The sequence below is a fragment of the Agelaius phoeniceus genome, chromosome 1 (assembly GCF_051311805.1).
Source record: "Agelaius phoeniceus isolate bAgePho1 chromosome 1, bAgePho1.hap1, whole genome shotgun sequence".
Lineage (NCBI taxonomy): Eukaryota > Metazoa > Chordata > Aves > Passeriformes > Icteridae > Agelaius > Agelaius phoeniceus.
The window spans coordinates 127,083,249-127,109,539 of NC_135265.1; the positions used below are offsets into that span (position 1 = coordinate 127,083,249).

Genomic DNA, 26,291 nt, shown 5'->3' on the forward strand with positions numbered 1-26,291 from the left:
AAGGCTGTGCTCTCAAGGATCATTGATTTAAAATAAATTAATCCCTATCCCATGAAATTACCATTTAGTTTAATTTTTTATATTGTACCATTGCCAAAATATTTCCATATAAATACATGTTGTAATAGAATAATGCATGAAAGACCAGTGGAAAAAATATGCAAGTTGTTGTAGGTGCTGTACATTAGACAACATTGAGAGTTAGTAATATATAGCTAGGTTAAACACAGAATAAAAATCAGGGGGAAAAGTAGACATTAATGACAAGGAAATGATCTGGGCTTTTTAATTACAATCTAATGTGAGCTGAGGAAAAAAATTGGAGACATGTTGCGAAGTCAATGAAACAAGGAAAATTTGAACTGAATAATATGTTTGGGAGCCTTCAGGTAGAAGAAGGGAAGGAAGAGAACATGAAAAGAAAAGATTGCTAGATGAACCAGTAAATTTAAAGGGAGACCACAGATCTCTGTGGTTAAAGTCAGATCACAGATCTGATTCGGCTGCAAATTTACTCAGAGGGAAGATTGAGCAGGGCAACTGTGGAATTATCCTCGGTTCATATAAATTGGTGCAAAAATATTGACTCCAATGGACATTAACTACACAATGCTATTTGACTATAAGGCCTCCAGGGTCTTTCTATATGGTGCAGATATTTTGTCTGCTGCCATGCTTAACAATTATACTAATTTTTTTCCTTCCTGTCACTTTTGATTTGTTTTGCAATCTCCCACCTTTCTACTGACCTCAACAATTGATATGGTGTAATCTCAAGTGTGGTATTTTGAGACAACTGTAGGTGAAATACTAAAGAAATCTAAAAGAACTATCCATTTCTTTTACTTTCTTCAGGCTACACTTTATCCTCAGCTTTCCTGATACAAATCCAAAGCAAATGAAAAGGTATGTGGTCAGATTTTGATAGAAGGAGGAAATTAGATTAATAGAGCAATATAAAGTAAAGATTTTGCTTCAGTAACTAGAGACGTGTCAATATGAGGATTTGTGACTACTGAACAACTGAAAGGAGAATTAAATGGTGCACATGGTGCACCATGTGCATCATTTAATGGTTATATGGAGATATAAAAATGTATCTGATCTATCTGAGAGGTGAAAAAATTATGAAAAATTTAAATTTAGGGCAGGCAGATTGAAAGAGATATTTCTTTTCATTTCTTTTAATTGTTTTTCGTTAGAAAAGTAACTATAGGTCAATGTTTTAGATAAATGCTACCAAATTGTTCTTCTTTGACTGAAACATGAATGATCCATGAACACCAAATGTTATTGTTTTTTATGTAAGCCGAAAATATTATTTTCTTTATTTCTTTGAGTAGTTAGGGAGCTGCTGTCTAAATATGCATTTTAAGGAGGATAAAGAGTACTATTACCAGTTTTCAAGACATTTCAGTCATTCTACTTTTTTTCCTTAGATGCTTCTGTGTTTGTGCTCTCTGGGTTTAAGATGGCAAGCAGCTCAAAATACAAATTTCCTAAAACATTGAAAAATATATTCACTCAATTTTATTAAAGGTAGACTTATTGCTGAATGATCTGGATTTTCTACTTCTTTTCAAGTCCATTATTGCCACTGGGATCTTCTTGACTGTAATCTAACCAGCATGGCAAATACCAACTCCCATCTCCTCAACATGGCAAAAATTTCTTCACCATTCACCTGTTCCATTTAGAAAGATATCTGGATTCTTTGAAATGGTGATATACATGTATGTGGATGATCATAAAATGCTGTCACTTTATCCCCATGACCTTGTGATTCAAAAGACTGAGAGCAGTGAGGTAGCTACAAAAATGAGCCATCAGCAAAATGTTATTCAAATAACTTTCCCCAAATTAAATAATTGAAAGGTGATGCAGAAGCAACTATAGGCATGAAAAAAATAATTTCATTTTATAAATGAATATTATATAAATTATTTATTTATAGAATAATCTATTCATGATCTCCAACATGTAGTCAGGATTTAATTGATCAATATGTGTTGATTTTGTTTTAATAGTAATTTGAAAATGTAATAGAAATGAAAATGTAACCAAAAATATTTTAACATACCCATATGCATAATTCTAAGCCCTCTCAATGGAAAGTTAGTTTTTGTTAGTTTATGAGGTCATTTATACAATTTTAGTTATGTCAGGGCTTTTTCAAGGAATCTTGATTTCAGACCATTGCATAGCATATTAACCCACTTTGTCTGATTACATGATTCTATCTGTGTTCTGGATTTTTATTAGCTGGTATCAAACACATTTGAAAAAAAGTATGAAAATAAATATGTTTTGTCTCTGAGCCTTGTAATAGAAAAATAGCTAGAGCCAGTAGCAGCTCCCCTGGATTTTAGAAGAATGGTATTACCCTGCCTTTCTCCGAGAGATTGCTGGTTACCTTCTGTCAGTGAGCAACTGTCTCACTGCAAAGCAGGAGCACGATCTCTTTTGTCTGTGGTCAAGGCAATTATTTCTTAGAAAGTGGAATTTCTTCACAATGACTATGTACAAGAGCAAACGCAGAAACCAAAGATGTAAGTAAATTATAGTTTTTTTTTAATATTCTTAGAGAGGAGGGAAAATAAATCTCCAGTTTCATAGAAAACCATGTTTACTTTACCCTGTTTTGCTTGAATTATACCAGGAAAACAGGATCAGTATTCCATGCCAATTATCCCACTGTTTCCTCATATTAGGTGCATGAAAGAGCTTTAAAATGAAGGGAAAAAAAAAAAAAAAGCTCACTTGTTACCATGGAAACCCTCAGAAAGTGATTGCTTGATGGCATCAACAAAGAAACAAAGATTAAATATAAGTTTAGTTCAGAAGAGCAACCTTTATTCAGGGCTTAATTAGTGGCTAGCTGTGACCTTTGATTTGACGAGGCTGACAGGCTTTCCCCTGGTGGACTTTTTTGTGTGGTTTGCATTAAGAAGCCAGTGACAGCAGAACTTTAAGGGCAGTTAATTTATTTTCCTATATCACAACTTTCAGAATTAACTAGTTCGCTAGCAGAGGAAAAGAGAAGCTTGCATGTGTTTCTGCTGTGCCTTTACAACACTCCAGCCCTGAAAATTCCCTGGCTTCTTAAGGCATGACTTTCCAGTCAAGCACCTCTTTGACTTTCTAAATTGCTACGGCATCAGATGGGGGAATTTCAGTATCAATATTGCCTCCTCTGGAAGCTTATGGAACAGGTGACTGAGGCAAGTGAAAATGTGCTGTGGGTCAGGTCATGAAGTATCTGCTGCTCCAAGAAAATCTAGTAAAAGGCTGAGTTATGAATAGAGAGCATGTCAGAAGCTGTGAAAAAAAGACATTCCTCTAAGAAAAATGCCATATACACACTGTGGTTTTGGGGAGAGGGCAGGAGGGGCAGAATATCGAATTCAAAACCAGATAAGTTTGGACTTCATTTGGACAGGAGCATTGCTAGGGTTCAGAGGGATATATACAGCTATATCACTGACCTCAGTTTCTGGTCCTTGTAGATTAATCAGTGTAGCTGTCCTTCAGTTTGTCTTGCTCAAAAGAAATGGATGTGCTGAATGTAGAAAGTTTAGCAGGACAGATCTCTGCTAAAATCTCTGCAATAGAAATCAATCATCTGCATCACATTCAACAAAATAAATTATCATAAATTTTCATAGCAGCAATAGAAGAAAATTATTTATATACAGGCAAATTATGATTAATCTAGCTCTTTTTAATGTATTAATTACTGTCACCATTATTATGTAAACCAGGAGCTCTTTCTATATACCCAGCTGCATTCTTGCAATGTCTCCTGTCCAAGCCTGGTTATAGTGTACAATAAAAAAATTTGTGCTAGGGTAGATGAGTTTTAAGGGGGTTTTGTTGCAAAGATACAGTAATTCACTAAAATGGCACAGGATGCTTCTAAAAATGCTTTTTTGAAGAGAACCTTGCTTTCACCCCTGCTAACCCCAAGGAAAATTTGTGATTTGTCCAGAGGCAAAAAAAACCCAATGAAACATGATCAGAATTCATACTGTAATTATGAGGGTGGATGTTGCAATGTTTTCTGTTTTAAAACTGTCTTCAATTTTAAGATCCAAACCTAGAAAATATCTCAATATTACATACATATTATATAAATTACATATATAGGCATATATATTATATATATATAGGTACATATATATAGTACTGTATACATGGATGCTTCATTAATACATTAGCTAATTAGTAACTGAAATAACCCTAACAAACAAACAAAAAAATGATAATGCTCCTGTTTATATCATTCAAAGGCTTTTTGAAGGATAGATTTAATCTAAGCAATTTTTATTCTGAAATATAAGGAATTATGGTAGCAGCTGCATTAAACAGTAGGTAGGTACCACATTTTCTGTGCATTTCTGGTGCTCCTTAATAAAACATAAGAAAAGATGTTGAGTATATAATTTCCAATATATGTGGAGTAAACCTTGGGATCCATACGTCCTCACTACCTCTCACTACATCTCACTACCACACCTGAACTTGTGGCATAAAATGAAAGTGAACTTTATGGCTTTTTCCTATCCACTGAAATTATACTTCTGGATTTCATACACTCCTTAGAGTACTATAACCATTGCTTTTCAACCCCCTTTTTTAATGCTTTAAAAAAGTTATAAATGCATTCTGTACTTAATTCAAAAGCACATCTGGTAAGAGAGGAGAATAGAAAACGTAGAGACATGATGGCGTTTTCTAATGCAAAATAGAAGTAATCTCCATATCCAATTTCTGTCTCAGGTACGAAGAATACATGCAAAAAATGTGTTCACCTACCTGTCTGTAAGAATGGGATGAAGGTTTCCTATGCATACTTTCAGCTACAACGTAATACATAAATCTTCTAAATTCTAAGCTAATCTTAATGTTTTTCTTTCCTTGTAACTTTATGTTCAATTGTAGAAAAATGGCCCTTATATTAAATACTTAGAGTATTTTATTTATTCCATAAACATTGTAACTCATGAGGATTAAAATAACTATCACAAGTAATTGTAAAACTTATCTCACTGAATAAACAAAATTCAGATTAAGGCTATTTCTGTATGATTGTGTGTACCTACCTACAGACAAATACACAGCCTCCATGCATACATTTCTCTGCACAAGCAGATGATAGGATGCTTGATCCTTCAGGATGCTTGATTCAGGATGTTATCTAGGTGATAGGCTGGTTTCTCATTTGATTGCATGGGCGTAATGGCTGAGTGAGGGGAAACCATCATAGCCAACACAGCCTTGTTACTGGGCACTGGTAAATGTGTGGTGGTAGAGTTTTCTGAAATAAAGTCTTGGAATCATAGACTGTCCTACTTTGGGGCTGTTGGGGAGGATGGTCAGCCTATTGCAGTAGGCTGCAGTGCAGGTGTGGGTTTTCTGCATGGAGGGGCAGCCATCCACAGTCCCACCTTCTGGAGATAACATGCCTCCAGGCTTCCTCCCCCAAAATGAGCAGCAGGCATTCAATTTCTCATTACAATCTTTCTTGTGCCTTCACAGGAAGGCTATTACAGGAATCAAGGAAGGCCACTATCCCTGAAGAAAATAATATTGGAAAAAACTTACTTACCTATAAAGCAACTTTAAGAAACTCTCATTATTCTTATTTATTGGTGGTTTGTGTAGCTTGACAAGATAAATCACCACAACCTTGTGAAGGGTTCTGCATGAAAAGATGATTCTTAATATTTCTTTGGTCTAACACCATAAATTTGACTCAGAAGAAATGTAAGTGGAGAAAAAGAGAGTAGTGGCTAGTGTGGCAGGCAGATGTGTTTTGGGGAAGGTGTGCAGCACAGGAGTAGCACCTAGGAGGAAATGGCAGAGTGCTGCCAGAGAGATGCTGGTGCTGCCAGAGTGCTGAACTGGGAATTGGAAAGGTAAAGGAAGGATGGAGAAATTAAGGGGAAAAAACAGAACTTATCTCTTGCTTTCTTCAGCTTCTTGTTTTCAGTGTATCATGGGACCTCTCACACACGTCAGCAATAACAGTCAGAGCACAATGGCAGCTGAGGCGAAGATCAGTTACTTTTGAATATTGGAAACCCTTGATAAAGTCAACAGCTACCATAAATATAACCACAGATATTGTCCCTTTCCAGGGTGCTGGAAACTGAATTCCCAAACTTGTCCATTCCATATGAAGTATCCTGTCAACATCAAATTGTGCTCCAAATGCATTAATGACTTCTGCCATGGCTTGATGACCATGCAATGCCCACAGGTGCTACCTGATGTATGTTTGTGAAGAATCCTTGTCTTGCTGAAGAAAGAGTTTTGTGTATACTGATAAAGAAGAGAAATTCTGTGAAATTCCAGTTTGTAGCAATATTTTGTCCTATCTGAATTCTTTGGTCTATTGCGTTGTCCAATATATTTTCTTTCATTGAGAAGGTCCCACTTGCAAACCTTTTTATCACGGATTTACTGTTCTTATCTTCTTTGTTGCCCCTTACAGATGGAATAACCACTTTCAGGCTTAAAGAACTGAGTTGGCATCTGTTGAGTCATGTTATATTACAGTCTGATCAGCCCATGATTACTTCCATCTTCTTTTTGCCTCTTAGGGCAGTAAAGAGACCTCATCACTGAGGCTGTTGCTGCTCAAAGAAAACAGCAGCCTTCAATATAGTGTGTGCTAGGAGGTAAAGTGACTGGAAAACCAAATCTCATTGGGGAAAAGAAGTGTAGCTACTGACCCAGATACATATAAGAAAACTCTGCCTCTTTCCTTAAAACATCAGAGACCTAGACAACAAGGGAATATCTCTTCAGCATGGTATTGAGACAGCTTTCTTCATGTAAAGCTATCCTGGAATAGCCCCAGGATATTCCTGCTGCTCCATACCTTTTGGGGAAGAAGAGTTCAACGCAATTAAGTGTATCAGCAATAAGGCTGAACAAGAAGAAACACATGATCTGCAGGAATACAAATATCTTTGAATATTCACATCGCATGGATAAAACCTTTATACAAATAAAAAATACAATTGTGACTCAATAAGTCAGGGGCTTCAGGGTTAGAAAATTTCTTCTTGTAGCTTTGAAGGGAGCTCATGGTGAGCTGAGAGGGTTGGCTTATTTGAAATTATTCATGCTCATTATTCCCATGTTACTAAGCAGTAAAACTGAAGGTATATGTCCCTGACTGAAGCATGTTGTGTAAAGGAGCTACAATTTTTTCTTTGACAGTTTTTCAAGTATCTGTGTAGACTTCTAAAGCAGACATAGTTTTTTCTTTTTCTGCTTCTAGACAGTACAAATAAATCAAAAATATTGAAAGAGAACTGTTTCATAATGCATCTTTTGAAAGGTTAATAGTCTGACCAAACTCAACACGCACAACTTACATGATGCTTCCAACTGCTTGGCAGGAGTCTGCCTCGGGAAGAAGAGTAGAATTTTTGTCCCTGTAGAGGAAATGCTGAAAGTGTGGAGAAAACCTTTACAAATCAAAAGCTAACAGTCTGCCTTGAAAAGGGGAGAGAAAGGAATAAACAGTGTAGGTACAGATTCAGATCTGACTTTAGAAGAATTGTCTGAGAGCAGAAGTCAGAACAGCAGAAATGCAAGTGGAGAACATAACAAAGAAATTCAGCCAGCCACTTCAGTTTTATGGAGGAGGAATCTGGGGCAGTAAAAAAGCTTAATAATAGCTTTGACTTCATTAAAAGATTATGGTTTAAATGCTTGGGGGGGGGGTTCTTTCTTTTGCATAATTTAGTAGAATAGTGGACAATGTACAACAATTCAACAAAAAGGAAAAATCAGAAAGCTAGGGACATCTCATAGAAATGCATCTGCTATTATTATTAAGGATCATAAAAAGATGATTATTAAAAAGTACAAGCATATGCAAATAATGTAATTTGGATTATGTGATTTGAAGTGCATTAGGGGAATTAGCAATGAATGTGCCACACCACTGAACGTTTATGTTTGAAAGGTCATTTAAAACTAAGAAGATATCAGAAATATAAGTGTACTACTGGTTTTCATGCACAAATAAAACTCCAGCCTGCACAGGCTGGAACCAAATGCTGCTATGTTCATCAACAACACAATTTCTCATTAGTAAAACAGCACTTACTGTGTGTTGGTTGGTCTTTTATAAGGAGTCAAATTTTAAAATTTTTAGGACTGCACTCCAATAAAGACCAGACATCTGGGAAAACCAATAAAAAGTCTTTTTAAAACTTGAACTGCAGATAACCATAGTCTGAAGTGATCTATATTGAAAGACAATTCTAGTTGTTAACTTGAGCAAACAGAAGTCTGGTTGTTAGAACCTAAATTTATAATACTGCAGGCTGATTTAAGATATAAATTTTTGAGTGTAATCAGTCATAAAATACTACAGGAATTTTCAATTTGTCCTCTCCATCTTTAGATTTTGAATACAGATTGCTCATCTATATTCAAAAGTCTCTTAAAGAATTACTATCAACCTGATTGCAAAGTTCTTACCCAAATCCTAGAGTTTGTATGCAAGTTGAAAAGAGCATTATTGTCATAAAATATCTAAAACCTACAAAACTCTGGAAATCTCAAAGGAACTACAGCCTTCCTCTATTAAGAACTATATACACTGCTGTAGCATTGCCACCTACATGCCTACTCAGAAAAGGGGAAGAATCCTTGAGAGGTTCAGAACACAGAGAATCTATTCTCCTAAGGGAAAATCTGCTGTTGCTTATTTTTGTATAAAGTTCTAAATTTTTTTTTAAAAAAAAGAATTTCATGACTGCGTATTTGAGCACTAGAAGTCCTGATTTTAAGAACAAATCTTATTTTTGCTTTGTTTTCATAACTGATCAAATTTTTTCATATTGCATTAAATTTACTTTCTCTGTAGGAACAGCACAGGAAAGAATACCTCCATCTGACCTCCAGTACAGGTCTTAGCATCAGACAAAACCTGTTTCTCTGCCTCTTTTCATAATCAAAACTATTGACAGGATGAAAATCCCAATCTTTCTGAGAGATTTAACATTTTTTTCAATAAATGAATGAAAGTTTTAGCACACATTAAATCTGAAAAATGAAAAAAACAAAGAGTGTTGTATTTCAGTGACATATCTCTAGCTTTGACCAGTCAAAAGACCAAGCATAGTACATGTCTGGTGACACCCGCAGAAGGAAAAAAAACATAGTTTTAATAAGCATCTTTCAAGAACCTCAAAATATTAACCAAAATCTGATAAATCATTAAAGGTATATTTACTGGTCGTAAAGTATCAATCAAGACCTAAATGATGCATAAAGTCCATCATTTTTTCAGCAGTTATATCTTCGAGATTCTTCAACAGTAAAACCCAGACACATTTCTGGAGGTTACTTTTGAAACATTCTCCCTCCTTCCTCTTTGCACTTCCCCAAAGGGACAGAGGTCTCAGACACGTTAAACTGACATTACAATGTGAGCACAAAAGACCAATATTTAGCCTCTAGCTCCTATTAGAAAGAATTCCATGTCTCATCTTTACTTTTGAAAAGTTTATAGGTTTGGTCATAAATTTCTATTTTTCTCCAGCTAATTTCTTATTTTTATTTTTTTTCAATTTTTGGTTCGTTAAACATTCTGAAAAATAGGCTGTATTGTCAGTAATAACCATAATTATAACGACAGATTATGGTTATAGATTTTTCTGTCCCTGTCCTTGTCCCTGTAAATAAGATAGCATCTCTTCCACATTGTCCAGAAGACAGCAGCTATCTCTAGAATCTACTTAAATTTCCCACAAAATAAAGTTTGCCAAGGGCTACTTTTCACAATAAATAAATAGAGAAATAGGGAATACATATTGTATTTTAAGCCTTCTTTTGACCCTGGTGAGTTAGAAACTGGCTTTGAAAATCATCCCAGTGTAATTCTTCAAATACAACACCCATTGACCTCCAAATTGCTGGTATCTGTCTCATTAATAGTGTCTGAAAACAATTCTATTGCTGATTATGGTTTACCTCCAGGTCTGTCATAAAGCTTGAGCTAAGAATGGCATTCTAGCCTTGTTTTACTGCTTGCATTCAAATATTATTTACTTAGGGCTCACTGAAGGTTTAGCACAGCTATTTACAACACTTTGATTTTGCCACATTTTTATTGTGTATCCACAGGGCAACATGTGCTATCAGCAGAGAGGTGAAAACAAATCCCAGAAAGTCTCAAAATTCAGAAATCATGTTTATTATTTTAAAAATGATCTTCAAGTTTTCATGGAATCATAGAATGGTTTGGGCTGGACAGAACCTGTAAGATCATCTGATTCCAACCCGTCCCTCCCACAGGCAGGGACACTCTCCACTAGATCAGGTTGCTCAGAGACCCCTCCAACCTGGCCTTCAACGATCTTGCTTCAAGGGAAAATGCTCTTGTTAAACATGCAGTCTATAATTAACAAAAAAAAAAAAAATTTAGATAGGGAGTGGTAGGGTAAGGGAGGTACTGTCCTGCTTTCCCTCAGTGGCTGAACTAAAAACCAAAGAAAATCTCAGTGGCTTGCGACTGGTCACTTGTAAAATAGGATGCCTGACCTGAGAAATAGAAATATATGTTATGATTTCATTTCAGATACTTGATTTGATGAACCTTTCCATTGGGTATAATTTCATATTTTCAATTTAATATATTTGTTAAGCATTAAGCCTTTTAAAGATGGACTCATGCTGGTATGGATCTAGTTTTAACACACTTTTCCTAACTCCAGTACTTCTTTAAATTATTTTTTTTTCAGTCATGTTTCAATATGTCTGTCTACAAACCACTTTTGTGAGAGTAGAAAATCTGCCAAAATATATAAAAATATAAAAATATAAAAATATTTTGTATATATATATATATATATATGTGTGTGTGTGTAATAGTCTGGGATGTGCCACACATGCTGCATTGCACTTGGCAGTGATCAGCCAATAGGTTTTCCACAGATAGGAAATGAAGCATTTTTCTGAACTAGGTTCATTAGTGAGTAGCCAGAGGCAGGCAAAGAGTAGAGTACATATAGCTACCAGTGCCCTCTCTAACAGTTTGAGAGCAATCATGCAATGATTTGAATTTTTTTATATAATCTCAGATAAAAAATTTTCTGAGCATCTTTTCAGAAATTATTGTATATGACAGAAATATTTTGAGTGATTTTTTAGCAAATCTTGACTATCACACAAAAACTGTTATTAACGCTCATGTTCAAAATTAGCCTCTTAGGGTTCTCTTTAATGTCTGTCAAAAAGAAAATATTTTGCTGCTATTCACACATATTTTGGTTATACTTAGAACCCCCCCAAAAATGGAAAATTAAATATTTCTAGTTTAAAAAGTATTAATATATGTGGTTTTATGATGTATGTCCTATATGTGAGAATAATCCTTTCTGTGATTAATTGAAAACTCTTTTTGTCCAGATTGAAATTGCTGTAGCAATGCTAGGAACATTTTTAAAAGTAAACACAAAACCTTTTATATTTCCTTTTTATTAGATGTGTTTTAACCAGGATATATTAAGAAATATTAGAAGGACAATATCTCATGAAATGCAGGGTCATTTGGATGGACCTGCCTATAAATACTGCTTGAATTTCCTTACTGCAAAGTTTGTGCAGTCACTGTGAAATCTGATTTCATTCTTCCTCTTCCTAAAAATTCATGTGCATGTACATTTGCATCTTTTTTTTCACTTTCTCCTGAATATATATACACATTTTTACATTAACCAAGACTTCTTATTATAATTCAGTTTCAAAATATTTGAAAGCCCTACATAAAATGTGCTACTAGTTATGCTGGAGAACATGTTTACATTGACACTTAAAACCTGCTTCCACAGAATGTACTGTATGTATTCAAACAAAAGAATTATCTATATTTTGCTAACTGGTCAGTTACTCTCCAGAGATCCTGTTAGCTCAAATAGCTAAAGTGTCTAGTAAAAGACTTTCCTTGCTAAAGAAGTTGTAGGTATATAAACAGAAATGCAGAGTTATGCCTGGGGGGTGAGAAAAAAACCCATACATATAATTTGTCCTTATTTTATGAAAAAAGGTTACACTGAATAGTCAGGTTACATGTTAGTGAAATGCATTAAAAGCCATGGCTGTCATGTATCAGAGACCAGAAGGGAGAAATGTTCAATGAACAATTTCCAACTAACCCCTCTTAAAAGTCCATTCAGCAATTGGGCGTTTAACAGCATATTTTGCCTCTGAGCATCTCCTCCAAGCATTCTTTTTGTTTTATTGATTATGAAAATTTTGGTCATGCAATACTGAAATCAATGGCAACCTTCACATTGATTGACATAGCATTGAATCAAGTCTTTGTTGCTTAGAAAAGAGTGACAATTATGTTGTCCTTCATACTGCAGTCACAGAAAACAGCTACATAACATGCCCTAAGAGCCTTTCTTCTGGGATTTAACTCCAATTTGAAAAAATGTCTTACAAGTGAATGTCTTTTTATTCTGTTTCTTCAGCTGCTTTGTTGGAGCATCTGTTGAAACTGCCATTAAAGTGTCCAATCTACCACAATTTCCTGTAGTTTTTGGCTGAGAAAAATTAATACAAACACAAAGTCATTGAAGTTTGGAGTTATTAGAAACATAAATGTTGCACCATCAAAATGTACTTTAGTCTTGCAAGGAATCTCATTTTCCTACCTGTGACACTTTTTAAGTGCAGGTCTGCTTTGTATGTAAACAATCTTCCAGCTTATTATTGTTCATATATGTATGTATAAATACACATTGAGCCAGAATTTAAACTCATTTCTGAAGTCATTTCTCCACAGACTCTTGGTAAGCTAAGCACATCATTGTCTCACCCAACTCCATACTCAAGTCCTCCTCTGTTGAGAGCAGAGTTTAGTAATGGGTAAAAGTGAGGATGTCACTGGAGTCCTGTCAATCAAGGATTTGGGATACTGGAAAGAAAGCAAGTATATCTTGTGCTCAAAAGCACACCTGGATCCTTTAATTTAGGCCATGTAACTATCTTGTCATTCACAGCAGCAGAAGACATATTGTATTTATATAGTTTGCAGTCAACTTTAATTACAAAAGAGTATTATTGAATTAGTATATTGTGAGACACAACATTTTAGGCAATCCTTGGAAAATTATTTAGTCAGACCTTAAGAATGGACTCTACACGAGATTGACACATTTTAACAGGCATAGGTTGTTCTTGAGCATTAACTATCTCTTCAGAGATATATCTTTGGTCTCTCTTCTCCCTATAGAGGCAAAAGAAACTGCAAGATAGTTTTGTATGTCTTGTATCACACAGACATCAGTAAAACTTGTGTATGTATCTCCTTTCTGAAAAACCACCAGCTGAATCAGTTTAAAACACATTTAGTACAGGAAAAAGAAATGTTGGGTTCTTTTTTTAACAATGACATATTTGGCTGTGCTTCAAGCAAATGCAAATTAAGCAGCCAATTAATAAACCCTGCATAAGCGGGTTTTTTTAAGGGAAGTTACAACACATTTGGAATATACTCACTATTTGGAATATGCTCACTATTACATTACAAATATTCTAGACATAAATGACTCAGAAATATTAGGACATTAATGTTATTTAACACTTCATATGCCAGTGCATTAACATGATGCTCTGGGCTCTAGAAAATATGAGTTAAGAAAACAATGGTTTATGATAGAGTTTGTGTCTGCACTGAAGTTCAAAGGATTTAATACCATCCAATTAAGGTGAAAGTTTTAAAAAAGAATATTTAGTGGCCTATTGATGGAGAGCTGAATGGTACTAGTGATCTTTCCATTTAAAGCTGTCATGATAGAGTCAGTGATTGAAGGATTTGATCAATGATGAACTAAAGTTATAGAAACTAGAGAAATTCTTGTAATGTCCTTACTAACTAGCTAAAAATAACACCAACAATAATGATAAAGCTCACTGAAAGGGTCTATAGAGACAAGGTTGTAGCCCATATAAATAAAATATTGTCTTGCTGTGATCTCTGAGTTTGAATATAAACTCTTAATGATAAAAGTTCATGGTAGAACAAGATGATTAAAGACTCAGAATCTCAGATCCCTCCCTTTCAATTACATAATTTACAACTTTTCTATACCTCCAGTAAGAATTAGGGACTGTATCTCAAATATGTTTTTATTTTCATCTTTTAGTAACAACCTATTTCTATTTATACTAGAAACCAACCATTTGTGACTTGAAAGCAACAATTTGTTTCTTACTTCAAAACTATCCTGCATAATTAAATGCTATTTGAACTTTTATACATTAATTTATGTTTCATAATCTGTTTCTTGCAATAAGCAAGCATGTGTAAGGAAAAGGAGAAAATGGAGAAAAAACAAGAAAATGGAGCTCAGTTCCAGGCTGTACTGAAAGCGTTGTGCTATTGTGGCCAGAAGTTTGCACTCTGGAGAAGTAACAGTTCCCTTCTTGACTGTATGAAAAAACAGCATCCTGTTTTTTCCTTGGAAGAAGATCACATGCCTGAAGCTCCATCAATGCCCTCCCTGAGAGTATTTGAGATTAATTTAATTAATTTCCCCAGTGGAACAGTTTGAAAGCTACGTCAGTAATTCTGGTGATATTTGTGATATTTATAAGGCCTAAGAAAGTTGTACTCTGAAGGAATTTGTTAATTATGGACCGTAACTTCATCAGTTTTTTTTCCTGATGTGCAATCAACCTGCCATTTGTCATGCCCTTAATTTTATGGCATGTTAAGCTGCTACATAGTTTTAAATAATGTGTGTCTAATTAATACTCCTTGACTTCAGCAACACACATGGGCTACTCCTTCTGGCACCTTTCTTTTTTTATGAGTGCAATAATATTGTTCCAGTTTGGTACACAGCAAGCTTTTTTCTTTTCCTTTGACACACAAATTCAAGCCTTGTAATGTGTAACTACTGACAAAAAAAAATGAGTCTCTAGTTCCATGACAAAAGACCAACCAAGAATACATGCCAGCCACACCTGTTTCATTCCCACAGCTGTAGAAATTTATTTGTCACAAAGATGGTTAGTTTGATCATTGATTCATTCTAGTCAACATTAATAATTCAACATTCTAGTAGAAAACATTAATAAGCTTTAGATGTTACTCTGTAAAAGAATAATTAGCTTGATGCATGTTTTACTCAAAACTAAATGTAATTTGGCCTTAGCCAGATCCCACTTATGCTCATGTGCACTGAAGAAATATGTTTGTTCAAAAAATTTAAATTCCTTTTAAAATTATTAATCATGAAATCTCTGCACCTTATTGTGGGTGTACCGTGAAATCACAGAATCATGGAATGCTTTGGGTCAGAAGGGACGTTAAAGATGATCTAGTTCCAAACCCCTGCCATGGGCAGGGACACCTTCCACTAGGCCAGGTTGCTCAGAGCTCCATCCTACCTGGCCTTGAACACTTGCAGAGATGAGGCATCCACAACTTTTCTGGACACCTTGTTCCAGTGTCTCACCACCCTTACAGTAAAGAATTTCTTCATAATATCTAACCTCAACCTACTCTCTTTCATTTTGAAGCCATTGTACCTTTTTCCACCACTACAAGCCCTTTCAGCTTTCTTGCAGGCTCTCCTCAGAGACTGGAAGGTCACAATTAGATCACCCCTAAGCTATCTATTTTTCAGGTTGAACAATTCCAATTCTCTCAGCCTGCATGCAGTGCTAAATTGGTCAGCACCAAGGCTGCTTAACAAACTGACACCTCAGAGGTTAGATAAAAATGAAGTTTGAGAAAAACCACAGTAGGTTACTAAAATTTTTTCCAAACTTACAAAACTTTGTATGCATCTTTATATTATTTTAAAAGCAAAATATCTGGGTTTTATTATTCAAAATAGTATCAGAAATATTATTTTTGTTTTATACATCTTTAAATGAGTGAGGATGCATATACCTATATATGTCCATGTTTTGTGGCTGTTTTCTTTTCCAGTTTGTGCCATTTCTTGTCACTCTGGATGGTACAAAATCCTGTGAATGTATTAATCCCTCTATATCAGAACTAAGCTGATTGCTAGCTGAGGCTTAAGAAGATAGTCCCATTGTAGGAGATATGTGCTGCCAGTATTTATCATCAGAATCCCCACAGAAGGTGTTTATTGTGGGCCATGTGCTTCCAGGCTAATGCAATTTTTCCCATAGCCACCTGTGATAAACACACCCCATACAGAAGGAAAAAAATCCTCTATCAGATCTCCAAGCAGATACACTCTGTTGCTCCTTCTGAACAAACATTCTCCTTGTCTGGAGTTCCATATAACTCTGAGAACAAAAGTTTTCCTGCGGCAAGATGACAGCTTCTATGGGGAGTTCATTTGAGGTAAAAGCCTTCATGTCAGGAGAGAAGTGTTTACCAGTTCTCCAGTGTTTATTGACAGGTGATCTGGGTCAGCTGTGAATTTAATCAGAGATGGTGTTGCAGCAGAAGCAAGGAATTTTCTATGCATCTGTCCTTGGGTTCAGAAGACTAATTCATTCCTCCTTTGAGAACCTCATTACACTATTAGGAAGTATTAGAAATGTATAAGAGGAAGGAGAAGGATGAGAAAGTAAGACCTATGCATCACTCCATGACTCAGGTGGGAGAGAGGGAAGTGTTGCTTCCCCCTTCCCACCAGCTCCCAGGTGGGAGTTGGCAGAGGCTCACATGTATCCTACACATCACAGCTTTCCTTTTCCAGTGCACTCTGCCTTTAGTCAATGATGTGTTGAAGATCCCTCTGGCTTCCTTAATCCTACCAGCAGATCCAAACTGCTTAGAAATAGCACCATAATTACATTAGTCATACAGTTTGACACCAGCATGGGAATTAAACTATGCAAAGGCTTTTTCCTCTCTGTGTGGTACAATTGTTATTTCTGTCATCAGAAGGCACGTATCTAATTTATCATAATAACTTGTGTTGAGAGATAAAAGTGCAACAGTTTTAATTAATCACCATGCTAGAAATTTGAAATCAGATAGAAACAGGTTTGACTAAGAAATTTACCATGATGTGGCTTTCTTCAAGTTATTTTCTTTAAAAGAGAGTGCTGGTGTACTGACAATTTTTGCTATCCTTTTCAGTTACAATAACTTTACAAAATCAAGTTTTCCTGAGGGCAGAATCCATCAATAGAATGCTTTCACATCCTGGGAGAAATTACTCCCAGTTAACATTTCATCCAGTGAATTGATTCTGCTTTTTCTCAGGAACATTATTTTGCAACTATGATGAATTCTTAGCACATCTTATTTATTGTTTTAACATCGTATTCGAACAGTAAAAAACCACTGAAATTTACTTTTATTATGTTCTTTGCAAATGGAATTACTGAATAAAGGTACTGGGTCAGGAATATGCTAAGTGACTCTTAAAGGTTTGCAGTATATTTCTAATATATAAGCATAACAAGCTTATAATATTAATAAAAAATTGCTTCCCATTTTTAACTTTTGTGAACTAATGCAACGGATCTACAGTAGCAGCAAGAGCTTTGTTCAATACAATGGCTAAAAGACTGAATTCTGGCTACATTACAACTTCTACCATCACTATAGCTAGTTTTGGATTACCCTGAATACCTAGCCATTATGTTTTTTAATGTTATAGCAACAAATGACAGATTGGACCCTCCAAACATGATATTTATACTCTGTTATTAATTGCTATTGTTAATGGTGAGCACTTGAATATGCAAGCAATAATTACAAAAGAGAACTCACTGGTCAAAGCCTTTTATACAGATAATCACAGCAGTCTGAGTCTGTTGGCTTCTTCTGTCCCAAGAGAAACTGGTTGGGCAACATTACCTGTTGGGCAATATGCTCAAAATTACTAATAATAATTTCCTGCAAAAATCATCAGAGCATTTAGCTAATCCAAATTTATATGCCTTGCTGATGATTTTATTGGGGATCTATGAAGGTAAGTGTTCATCCTGATAAACCTGCTTTTAGAGAGACAAGAGACATTATCTTCCTACATCAGTTTTGTTTTCTTTATATTGAATAGGAATCAGAGATGAATATAATACTGCTGCACTCATAGCTAGTGAAATATACACAATAGCAGCCACTGAGCATGAGAAAATTAATCCACATGTGAACATTTTTAGAGCAAATTTGGAAAAAAATATAAACAAGGTCCATATTTAACCTATTTAAACACCATCGTTGTTATGCACAAAGCAAAACATGCAATTTTTGAATATATGTATGCAACTATTTTGAAACCTTACTATCTTCAGTAGAAACAAGTTCAAGATTGCTATAAGTGATTATACATTTATTGTCAGAAAATTATAAGGCAATACATAATACCTGACATTTGTCATATGAGAATGTAAGTCGTGTTTGTTTTTTTCGTGTCAGTGGCTTTATCTTGCAGGCTACTAACAGAAGATCAAGTGGTAAATATGCTAAGTCATAGCACAAGAGGCAGCCATGCAGTCAGGAGGAACATGCCCAGAGCTCAGCCCAAGCGTGATGTGAGTGGGACTGACAGGACTGGGTGCAGAGTCAGAGTGTGAAAAGGCAATGTTTAGAAAAAAGTGACACAAGTCAAAGGCAGTGTATTACTGATCACTAAGCTGCAAAATCCATGCTTTAACACTTGACAAATTAAAACTTTTTTGTGTATCTATGTTGCTGAGGCAATTTATCACAGCGTGACTTTATGTTGGCTATTCATAGCTCCTTTACTAGAGCAGTTGGATACAGCTCAATAATAAAAACATTTCTATTTTATTCCTGTCTTTGTTCCTGCTGGACTTCTCATTATCTGTGATCACTAACAGCTCCTTCTTGTTTACCTTTATGGGGTTTATAGAGCATAAATGATAACTTGTTTTATTTTTCTTCTTGATACACCATTTTGCTGCTGAGATGGCAGAAAGAGGTAATCATTGGAGTGTATGGGTAAAATTACTCTTTCTTTCTGATTTAGCACAGTACTCACAAATTTGTTTATTTGCTAGGACAAAGATATAAAAAGCACATAAAGGATATTTTTATGTTCATGAAACATAATACTTTAGATCATATACAACAAGGCAATTTTTGTCATATTTATTAACTTGTGTGTACAATACAGTAGATTAGCTTGCATTTGAAATGCCTCTTTCTCTTGACTGTCTCTGTCCCTTCCCACCACCATCATAGCCTTTAGATCATTGTCAGAATTCTGGGTGTTTTCCCTGTTTCTTGGTAGTTAAAGCATGTCAGTTTTACAGCCTTACACATAGTCATCCTTTAGTTGATTACTGTTCCTTTAAGCAGCAGTACTAACACAAGAATAAATCCCTAAGCTTGATAAAAGCAAGGAACAGCAAAACTCTCTTAGCTAAATTTCAATTTCACAGGTACAAGCATTTTAGATATTAGGAATAAATGAAGTACCAGTTCTCTTCTTTTGAACTAATTCTGTTTCTAGTATAACTAAATGACATGCTCCACTGCCCACATTTCCTATGCCAAATGGATTTTCTCTTCAGCTTTTACAGTTTTAATATCTGTAATTTCTCAAATGCACACCTATAATTTGTTTTTTTTATTGCTTTCAGGGTGCCGTTTGGGAAGACTCTGTCTTTTTCTTTGGTCACCATGCTTACAATTATTATCTAAGGTTACAGATGAAGTATAAGTATGTTCAGGAGGGAATTTAATGGTGTTAAGATGAGGAAAATAACTGCTGTCAGCAACAGGCTCATGATTAGAAAGGAAAGAGTAAGCTAGTGGTTCCCTCCTTTTCCTTTTTAATCACCTGTTCACAAGGCTTTCAGTTTATTATCTTTTTTCTAATCTTTTTCAAAATGTCAGGAAGACTTATATGTATGTCATAGGTTGAGATTCCTGAACTGCAGTGAGCTTTTTCTCCAGTACATTTACAAAAGTTAACAAGTCCTTACTTTATGTCCTATTTAAAATGGCAGAGAGTACAAAATGCAGTTTCAAGAAATTATATCTATATGACAAGTTTAAAGAAACTGTGTAAAAAGAGAAACTTCAAAGTTAATTATTAAAGCCAATGTCCATTTTCTTTCTAAAGTGTTTACAGATTTGAATTTTTTCCCAAAATATATTATTTGTTCAATTGTAATTAAAATCACATCCAAATAGCAGCAATAATCCATTTCATCTCACTGGAGTTAGTTAAAGAAAGAAAAGCTAGTCTCTTTCCCTCAATTTCTGTGAGAGAGCCTAAACCCAAAAGCACAAAATATGTGAATACAGTCAAGTGCTTGGACATTTTTGTAGGAATAAAGCCATATGACGCCTTTCACATATCCAAGAAATATGAAGGGTAGTGCCATGAGGTTCAGAAATGGACAGCAGGAGCACCTCTGTGTATGTGCTTTTTACTCCAGCTGCGGACTGCAAGTTGCACTAATGCAGCACCTTTGGTTAGTCATCTGTGTTCCCTACCCAGAATTTGATTATTCAGCCCCCAATGGCAGCACAAGCTCACTGCAGATGCACCCCAGAGAAAAAAGGCACCTTGAGTCTTTCACAAACTGTTGTTAATTATATCTGTGTTATCATACAGCAATGGGCACAGGAATCAATTTTATTTGTAATATTCAATTTTTTGCCAATTCTTTTTTTTTTCAGTTTCATGTGGTGCCATATAGGAGAGAATACAGGAAAAGATGGAATGGTGGGGGGGCTTTGTTGAGGGTCTGATTCTGATTATTTTTTAATATCTTGGCAATTTGTCTTTTGGAATAATCAGTATAGAAACATGCATAGCTGAAAAATTAAATAATACACCTTTGTCTTTCATTGCTCAACAGGTGAAGCCATTGGGACAAATGGAAACTATTGCACTGCTAAAAGTATTTTTAGTTTTGACAAAGCTACAACCTAGCTGTAGAGAGAAAGCTCTGGTGTTATATTTTAAACCAGGTTATTGTTTCATCTCTTGGTTTTGGACTGTAACTCGGGTATGGCCATGTCAGTAAAAGGAAGCTGCTGCTGTTGTTGATTTGCTGGGTTTTCTGCTGAACCCTGCCATGCAGTGACAGTGTCAATAAGTCAGTATTTCAATTAGCATTGGAAACACCTGTGTGAAATGTTCCTGGCTTTGTGGACACTTCCCCAATGCTTCACTGCCACTGTGCCAACACGTGTTTCTGCTGGGTAAAGCAGACACCAGCCATGGCAGCATCTGTGAGCCCAAGGGATGGGTGACTCCTGCATGGGGCTGCCAGGGATCCATGTGGTTCCAGTGTCTGCATGACAGAGGGCCTGTGGGGTTCAAAAGGGGGAGTCCCAAGCATCACAAGGAGGCACCATGTGCTTCAAGGTGCCACAATAAATATATAATCTCATGGCCCAATATGACCTTGTTTCTTGCAGTCGTTGATACAGCTATTTCCTGGGAAACCTGTTAAACAGGTTGAGTCTCCACAATATGGATTGCCTTCATGACAGCTTGGCTTTTATGTAGCTCACTAAGAGAAAAGACCGATTTTTCAGGAGTGATTGCATACAATGAGTCCTGTTCTTGGGAATAAAAAGGAAATAAAGGGTGCTGACATTTGCAGGCATGTCTGTAGGAGAAAGAAGGGGAGAAAGAGATGAATTTTAAAAGTAAATAAAAACTGCACTCTGCCTAATAGAAGTAGTTCTGTAGTCCTGTTTTGTTATTTGTCATTATGTTGGGATTTTTTTTTAATACTACCATGTAAATTGATACTCAGATTAATGACTGAAATAATTTTTTTCCAAAACTCAGTCTTTGGGCTATGCTACCCACTACTTAGTAGGGCTATGTCTTCTCCATTGCATGTTTGACAGAATGGTGGATCTTTTACTTCCTACATCTGTTGATAGTACAGGGAAAGTTTCATGTGTGGGGATCTTTTTTTTTTTATGAAACAGTGAATTAATTTATTGAGTAAGCAAACATATATATACCTAGTAAAAAGTATAATAAAATATTTTTTAATAAAAATTACTGTATATTTAACTAATATTAAACTTTAAAAATTGTTTGCTGAGGTGTATTTTCTAAGATATGTAAATGAAAATTGTATCTGACCTTTGAATGGATGCCTTTCATTGCTATGTTGTCAGTGACTGAACTACAGAAGTGACTACATGAACAAAAGATTTGTGATTCACCTCTCTCCCAGTATCATCCAATATCTGAATAGATGTTCATACTTTTAGTAGACCAGCAAAAGCAAACACTAGTAAAATCTGCCACACTATTCTGTAGAGACTGCATTCTGTAAAACTGCAACATTTTGCCAAACGCAGATATAAAATTTAAAATATTAATATTTAAGCTATCTTGGTATATTAAGCATATTTGTGCCTCTAAAATTGTAGCTTTCCCAGTGTCTTCTGCTTTTTGTACACTGATTTCATTTTTACACTGATTTCATTTTTCATTCATTTTAAAAAGAATTAAATAAAATTTAATTCTTTGTGATAGCTAGAACCTTTCTTTGATTAGAGAAACTTGGAACCTGGTAGTCTGCATAAATGGGAGGCTTTCCATATGCAAATGCTCTAGTAGTTAGCTCTCTTGATAATGCATGAAAAATACATTCAGGTATTTGCAAATGCAAGATTGCATGCACGCACCATAAAACTTTGTTACACTGTTCTGTGAAAATCAAGACCTCAGTTTCATCCTCAGAGTCCTAAGGGATGCCTGTGCCAGGCTAGATAATTTCTGCATCCACGCTGCTGTGATGCTCTGTCACACATGCCAGAGATTTTTTCACAGACTCGTATGTGAGCTGCCTGAGAAGCACCCAGAGGTATGGAGAAAGGCAGAAGTAAAGCAGGATGTACCCAGTTTATGAACATTATCAGATCCGAGTGGGATATTTGTATTCTTAATGGGATGCTCTTATTTCACTTGCCATCCTGTTCCCCACCTACTCTGCAACAGGCTGCACCCCGGTGTGACAGCTGAAGCCTGTGTCAGTGACAGCACTAATCCCTGCCACACCTGCCCTCACTCCTTGTTCTGACATGGCTGCAATTCCATTTCACTTTTGCTTGGCATCCTAGCAGACAAAAATGTGCTGTGCACCATCCGTCATGGCCGTCCCTGTGAGCATGTGTCACCAGGGGTAGCACATCTTGAAAAACCTGCTGAACCTAAAACTGAGCCACTGTTATCTGCAAATGGGTTTTGTCTTCCTTTGGGGATAGATCTTCATGACCCAGCAGTATCACTCGCCTCCCCAAACTGTGCATGTATCAGAGAAACAAAACACAGAGATTTTAGTTTAGAAAGTACAGCTAGATAGTAATTATTCTGTTGGCATGTTTATTTTGCACATCTTGGAATGAGGGATTTACAGACTTTCAATATCTGAACAGGATTTGAGGACTTCATCTCTTAAACGAAGTAGGTTTGAGTACTGTTTTAATTTAAAGAGGTATCAAATATTGAACTAATTATTTGAATGTATGTAAAGCAAATATGGACCTTTCTCTGTTACTTACTGCAAACAGAGTTAGAACAGACTCTATTTCAAGACCAACTTAAATGAAAAACTGTAGGAAAACATTAATAGACTCCAGATAGACTCCCTCACACATCAGAATCTGGGGATACCTTGAAGTGAGCACTAGGTTTCTGGTGGGTAACTGATACTTGGGTATCTGATGAGTAACTGATCTTGGCCCAATCCTCTTCTATGAGCTGAAGCTAAGAAGCATTTCCATGTTGTGATTCTTTTTTTTTTTTTAAATTAGCTCAGCCTTTTGAACTCTTTAAAGTGCTCAGGGAACAAAGGCTTTTGAGAAATAAAACCAAAATAATGAGCATAATTTGAATCAAAAAATGCTTAATTTTCATTAAAGGGTTAATTTTCCCTTGAACCTGGAGCTTCTATGGTTGTGACTCAGCACTCTAGTGTATGGCATAAAACGAAACAATGAATGAAGAAAAAGTTGCAAGGTTGAGATTACAGCAGAGCATAGGTTAGCACAGCTGGTTGCAGGCTGTTGGGTCTGTTGGGTCAATATATATCAGACCAGCATATATATTTTTAAAGGTTTAGTTGTATCTTTGGCTTTGCTTGAAAGTAAAAACAAAAACAAAAACAAAAAAACCACCCATGTTGTTAACAGCAGTGTCCTAAGTGTCCTAGAAGGAGTTAAACACAAGGAAGCAAGAGATTTAGTTAACAGTATGCTGAAGCATTGTGTTGGATCACATTCATTTTTATTCAGAGGGATCATTCAGCCCATTGTTCTCCTCTGGCCATTCTGTTTGTTGCAATGTAAGATTTAGGGATCTTATTTATTCTTAAAATAAATTAAAATAGCAATGAAAAAGCTTTAAAAATCTGCCTGCATCTTTCATCTCTCCTTGTACTCCCTAACTCATTTTAATGACAAGCATGAGATTAGTGGTTTATGCAATGTCCAGAAGATTAATGTTTCCAGGTGATCTTAGAGAGCTGTTTCATTTGAACAGCCACTAGAATTTCTTCTTGCACAGAGTAGGGAAAAGCAAGAAGAAACACATAATCTAACCATCTAAAAGCTGAGGATGTTGAGATTTAAGACAGACTCTTGCATCCTCCTTTAGCAATAATACTAGATAAGAATTTCAGATTTGGTATTTCTGAGACTAAGGCATGTTTTGTTTTCTGTTTAAAAGCAATTAGTTCCAGCATCCACTTCAATACAATAATTTAATGCTGGATTCAGGCATTCAATATTCCTTAGTGTTCCTATGTAATGTTCGATTTTCAGAAACTGCGTGGTAAAGGTGATATGCAAAACTTGACAAAAAATTTTCCAGGTGAAAAAATACATGCTTCTATTGCAAATGTTTTCACACACAAGTATACACATACAAATATATAAAGGAAAAGGAAAATGCAAGAGCATTGGATAGGGATTTGCAAAGTGGCTGAAAATTTGATTGGGGTGAGGGTTGTGCCTTGTTAACTTCATGACTAAGTTGCAGAAAAAAGGCTATAGCTTCCAATGAGACCCAAAGCAAAAATAAGGATTCTGAACTGCTTACAGGAAGCTGATATAAATCCAAAATGCCTTTGAGGGAGCAAATGTCCAACTGATGTTCACTATCTTGTCTAGCTTTGTGTATTTCTTATCCCAATGGCAGTAAAGATTAGTTTCCAAAGCCTTTTTACAAACATTTGTGATGCGTGTTTATGTGCAGCTTGCTCAAAATAATCACGTTCTGATAAAAAAATTGGAAGTCTTATGGTCCCACAGATTTCTGGGGAGAAGAATTAACTCAGAGGGAGGGAGTTCTTGGTTCCTATGATTTCTGAGCCAAATTACATATTTGCTTTGTGGGTAATAAAAATAGACAGTTTTATGGCAAAGCTGGCTTAGAAGATGTTACTAGGAAGCATAGAAGAACACAAACCCAATTAACATAAAAGGTAGTGAATGTTCAGTGAGAGCTTCACTAGCACTGTGTACTAATGTGCATGGCAATTATACTTTTTCTTCTTTGAAATTCAACTGAAATATTTCATATGGTACTTTTGGTAATACTTTTGATATTGAGACTTGATTTAATGAGGTTAAAAATAATTATTTTATTTCATAATAGCATTTTTAGTAAGCTATTAGATTTTTTCCTGTTATTGATTCTTTATATATGCAAATTCATGTCATTGATAATACGTAGTACATTAAACCATTTGTGAGAGAACCTCTGAAGCCACATGTAAAGTATATTTGCATGCAAACCCAAATGTAGAAATACAAAAGTAAACATCAGATATACATCCAATAAATTGCATGGAGAAACATGATGTTGTATGTTTCAAGAATGGGTTTCTGACATGACTTTTATGATTTTTGTTATTAATGATGAGTGAAATAGTGTTTGAAAAAGGATTTGAGGCAGTGAAGAGTAGGGGAATTATAAAGCCAAAACAAAGCTCACTTTTTGTCAAGAAACATTTTTTCATCAAAAAATGCACCAATATGATATACTAGCAAGAACAGAGTACTAGGACATTTACGTACTCAGTAAGACTATTTGAAATTGTCATGATTTCTGGTTCCAGCTCATAACAGTTAGGTACTGACAAAATCAGTAAGGGAAGAAAGATAAAACATCATGCTTTAGGACTTAAAGTAATCCCAACCTGCTATGCATTTTAGGAGGACAATCATGCTGAGATGATAAGAGAATGGAGGGAAAATAATCTTATTTCTACCTAGTTCGTCGTTCTTGTGTCTTCCAAAGTGTCTGGGGCTGCTGAAGGCAGAAAATTACAGTATATCAACTATCAATCTGACA

The 26,291-nt window shown here is 35.5% G+C and overlaps 1 protein-coding gene across 7 annotated transcripts in view; it reads left to right on the forward strand.

Moving 5' to 3' along the window:
- RALYL (RALY RNA binding protein like) overlaps positions 1 to 26,291 on the forward strand; it is a 374,493-nt gene that overhangs the window by 262,334 nt on the left and 85,868 nt on the right. The window contains exon 1 of one of the 7 annotated variants that reach the window (XM_054638233.2): positions 2,390 to 2,549. The exons of the other annotated variants lie outside the window; for them this stretch is intronic. Within the exon in view, the coding sequence (XP_054494208.2) occupies positions 2,513 to 2,549 (37 nt within the window). The 5' untranslated portion in view covers positions 2,390 to 2,512. Of the gene's footprint in view, positions 1 to 2,389; positions 2,550 to 26,291 lie in introns of those variants that run through there. 7 annotated transcript variants of the gene reach the window in all.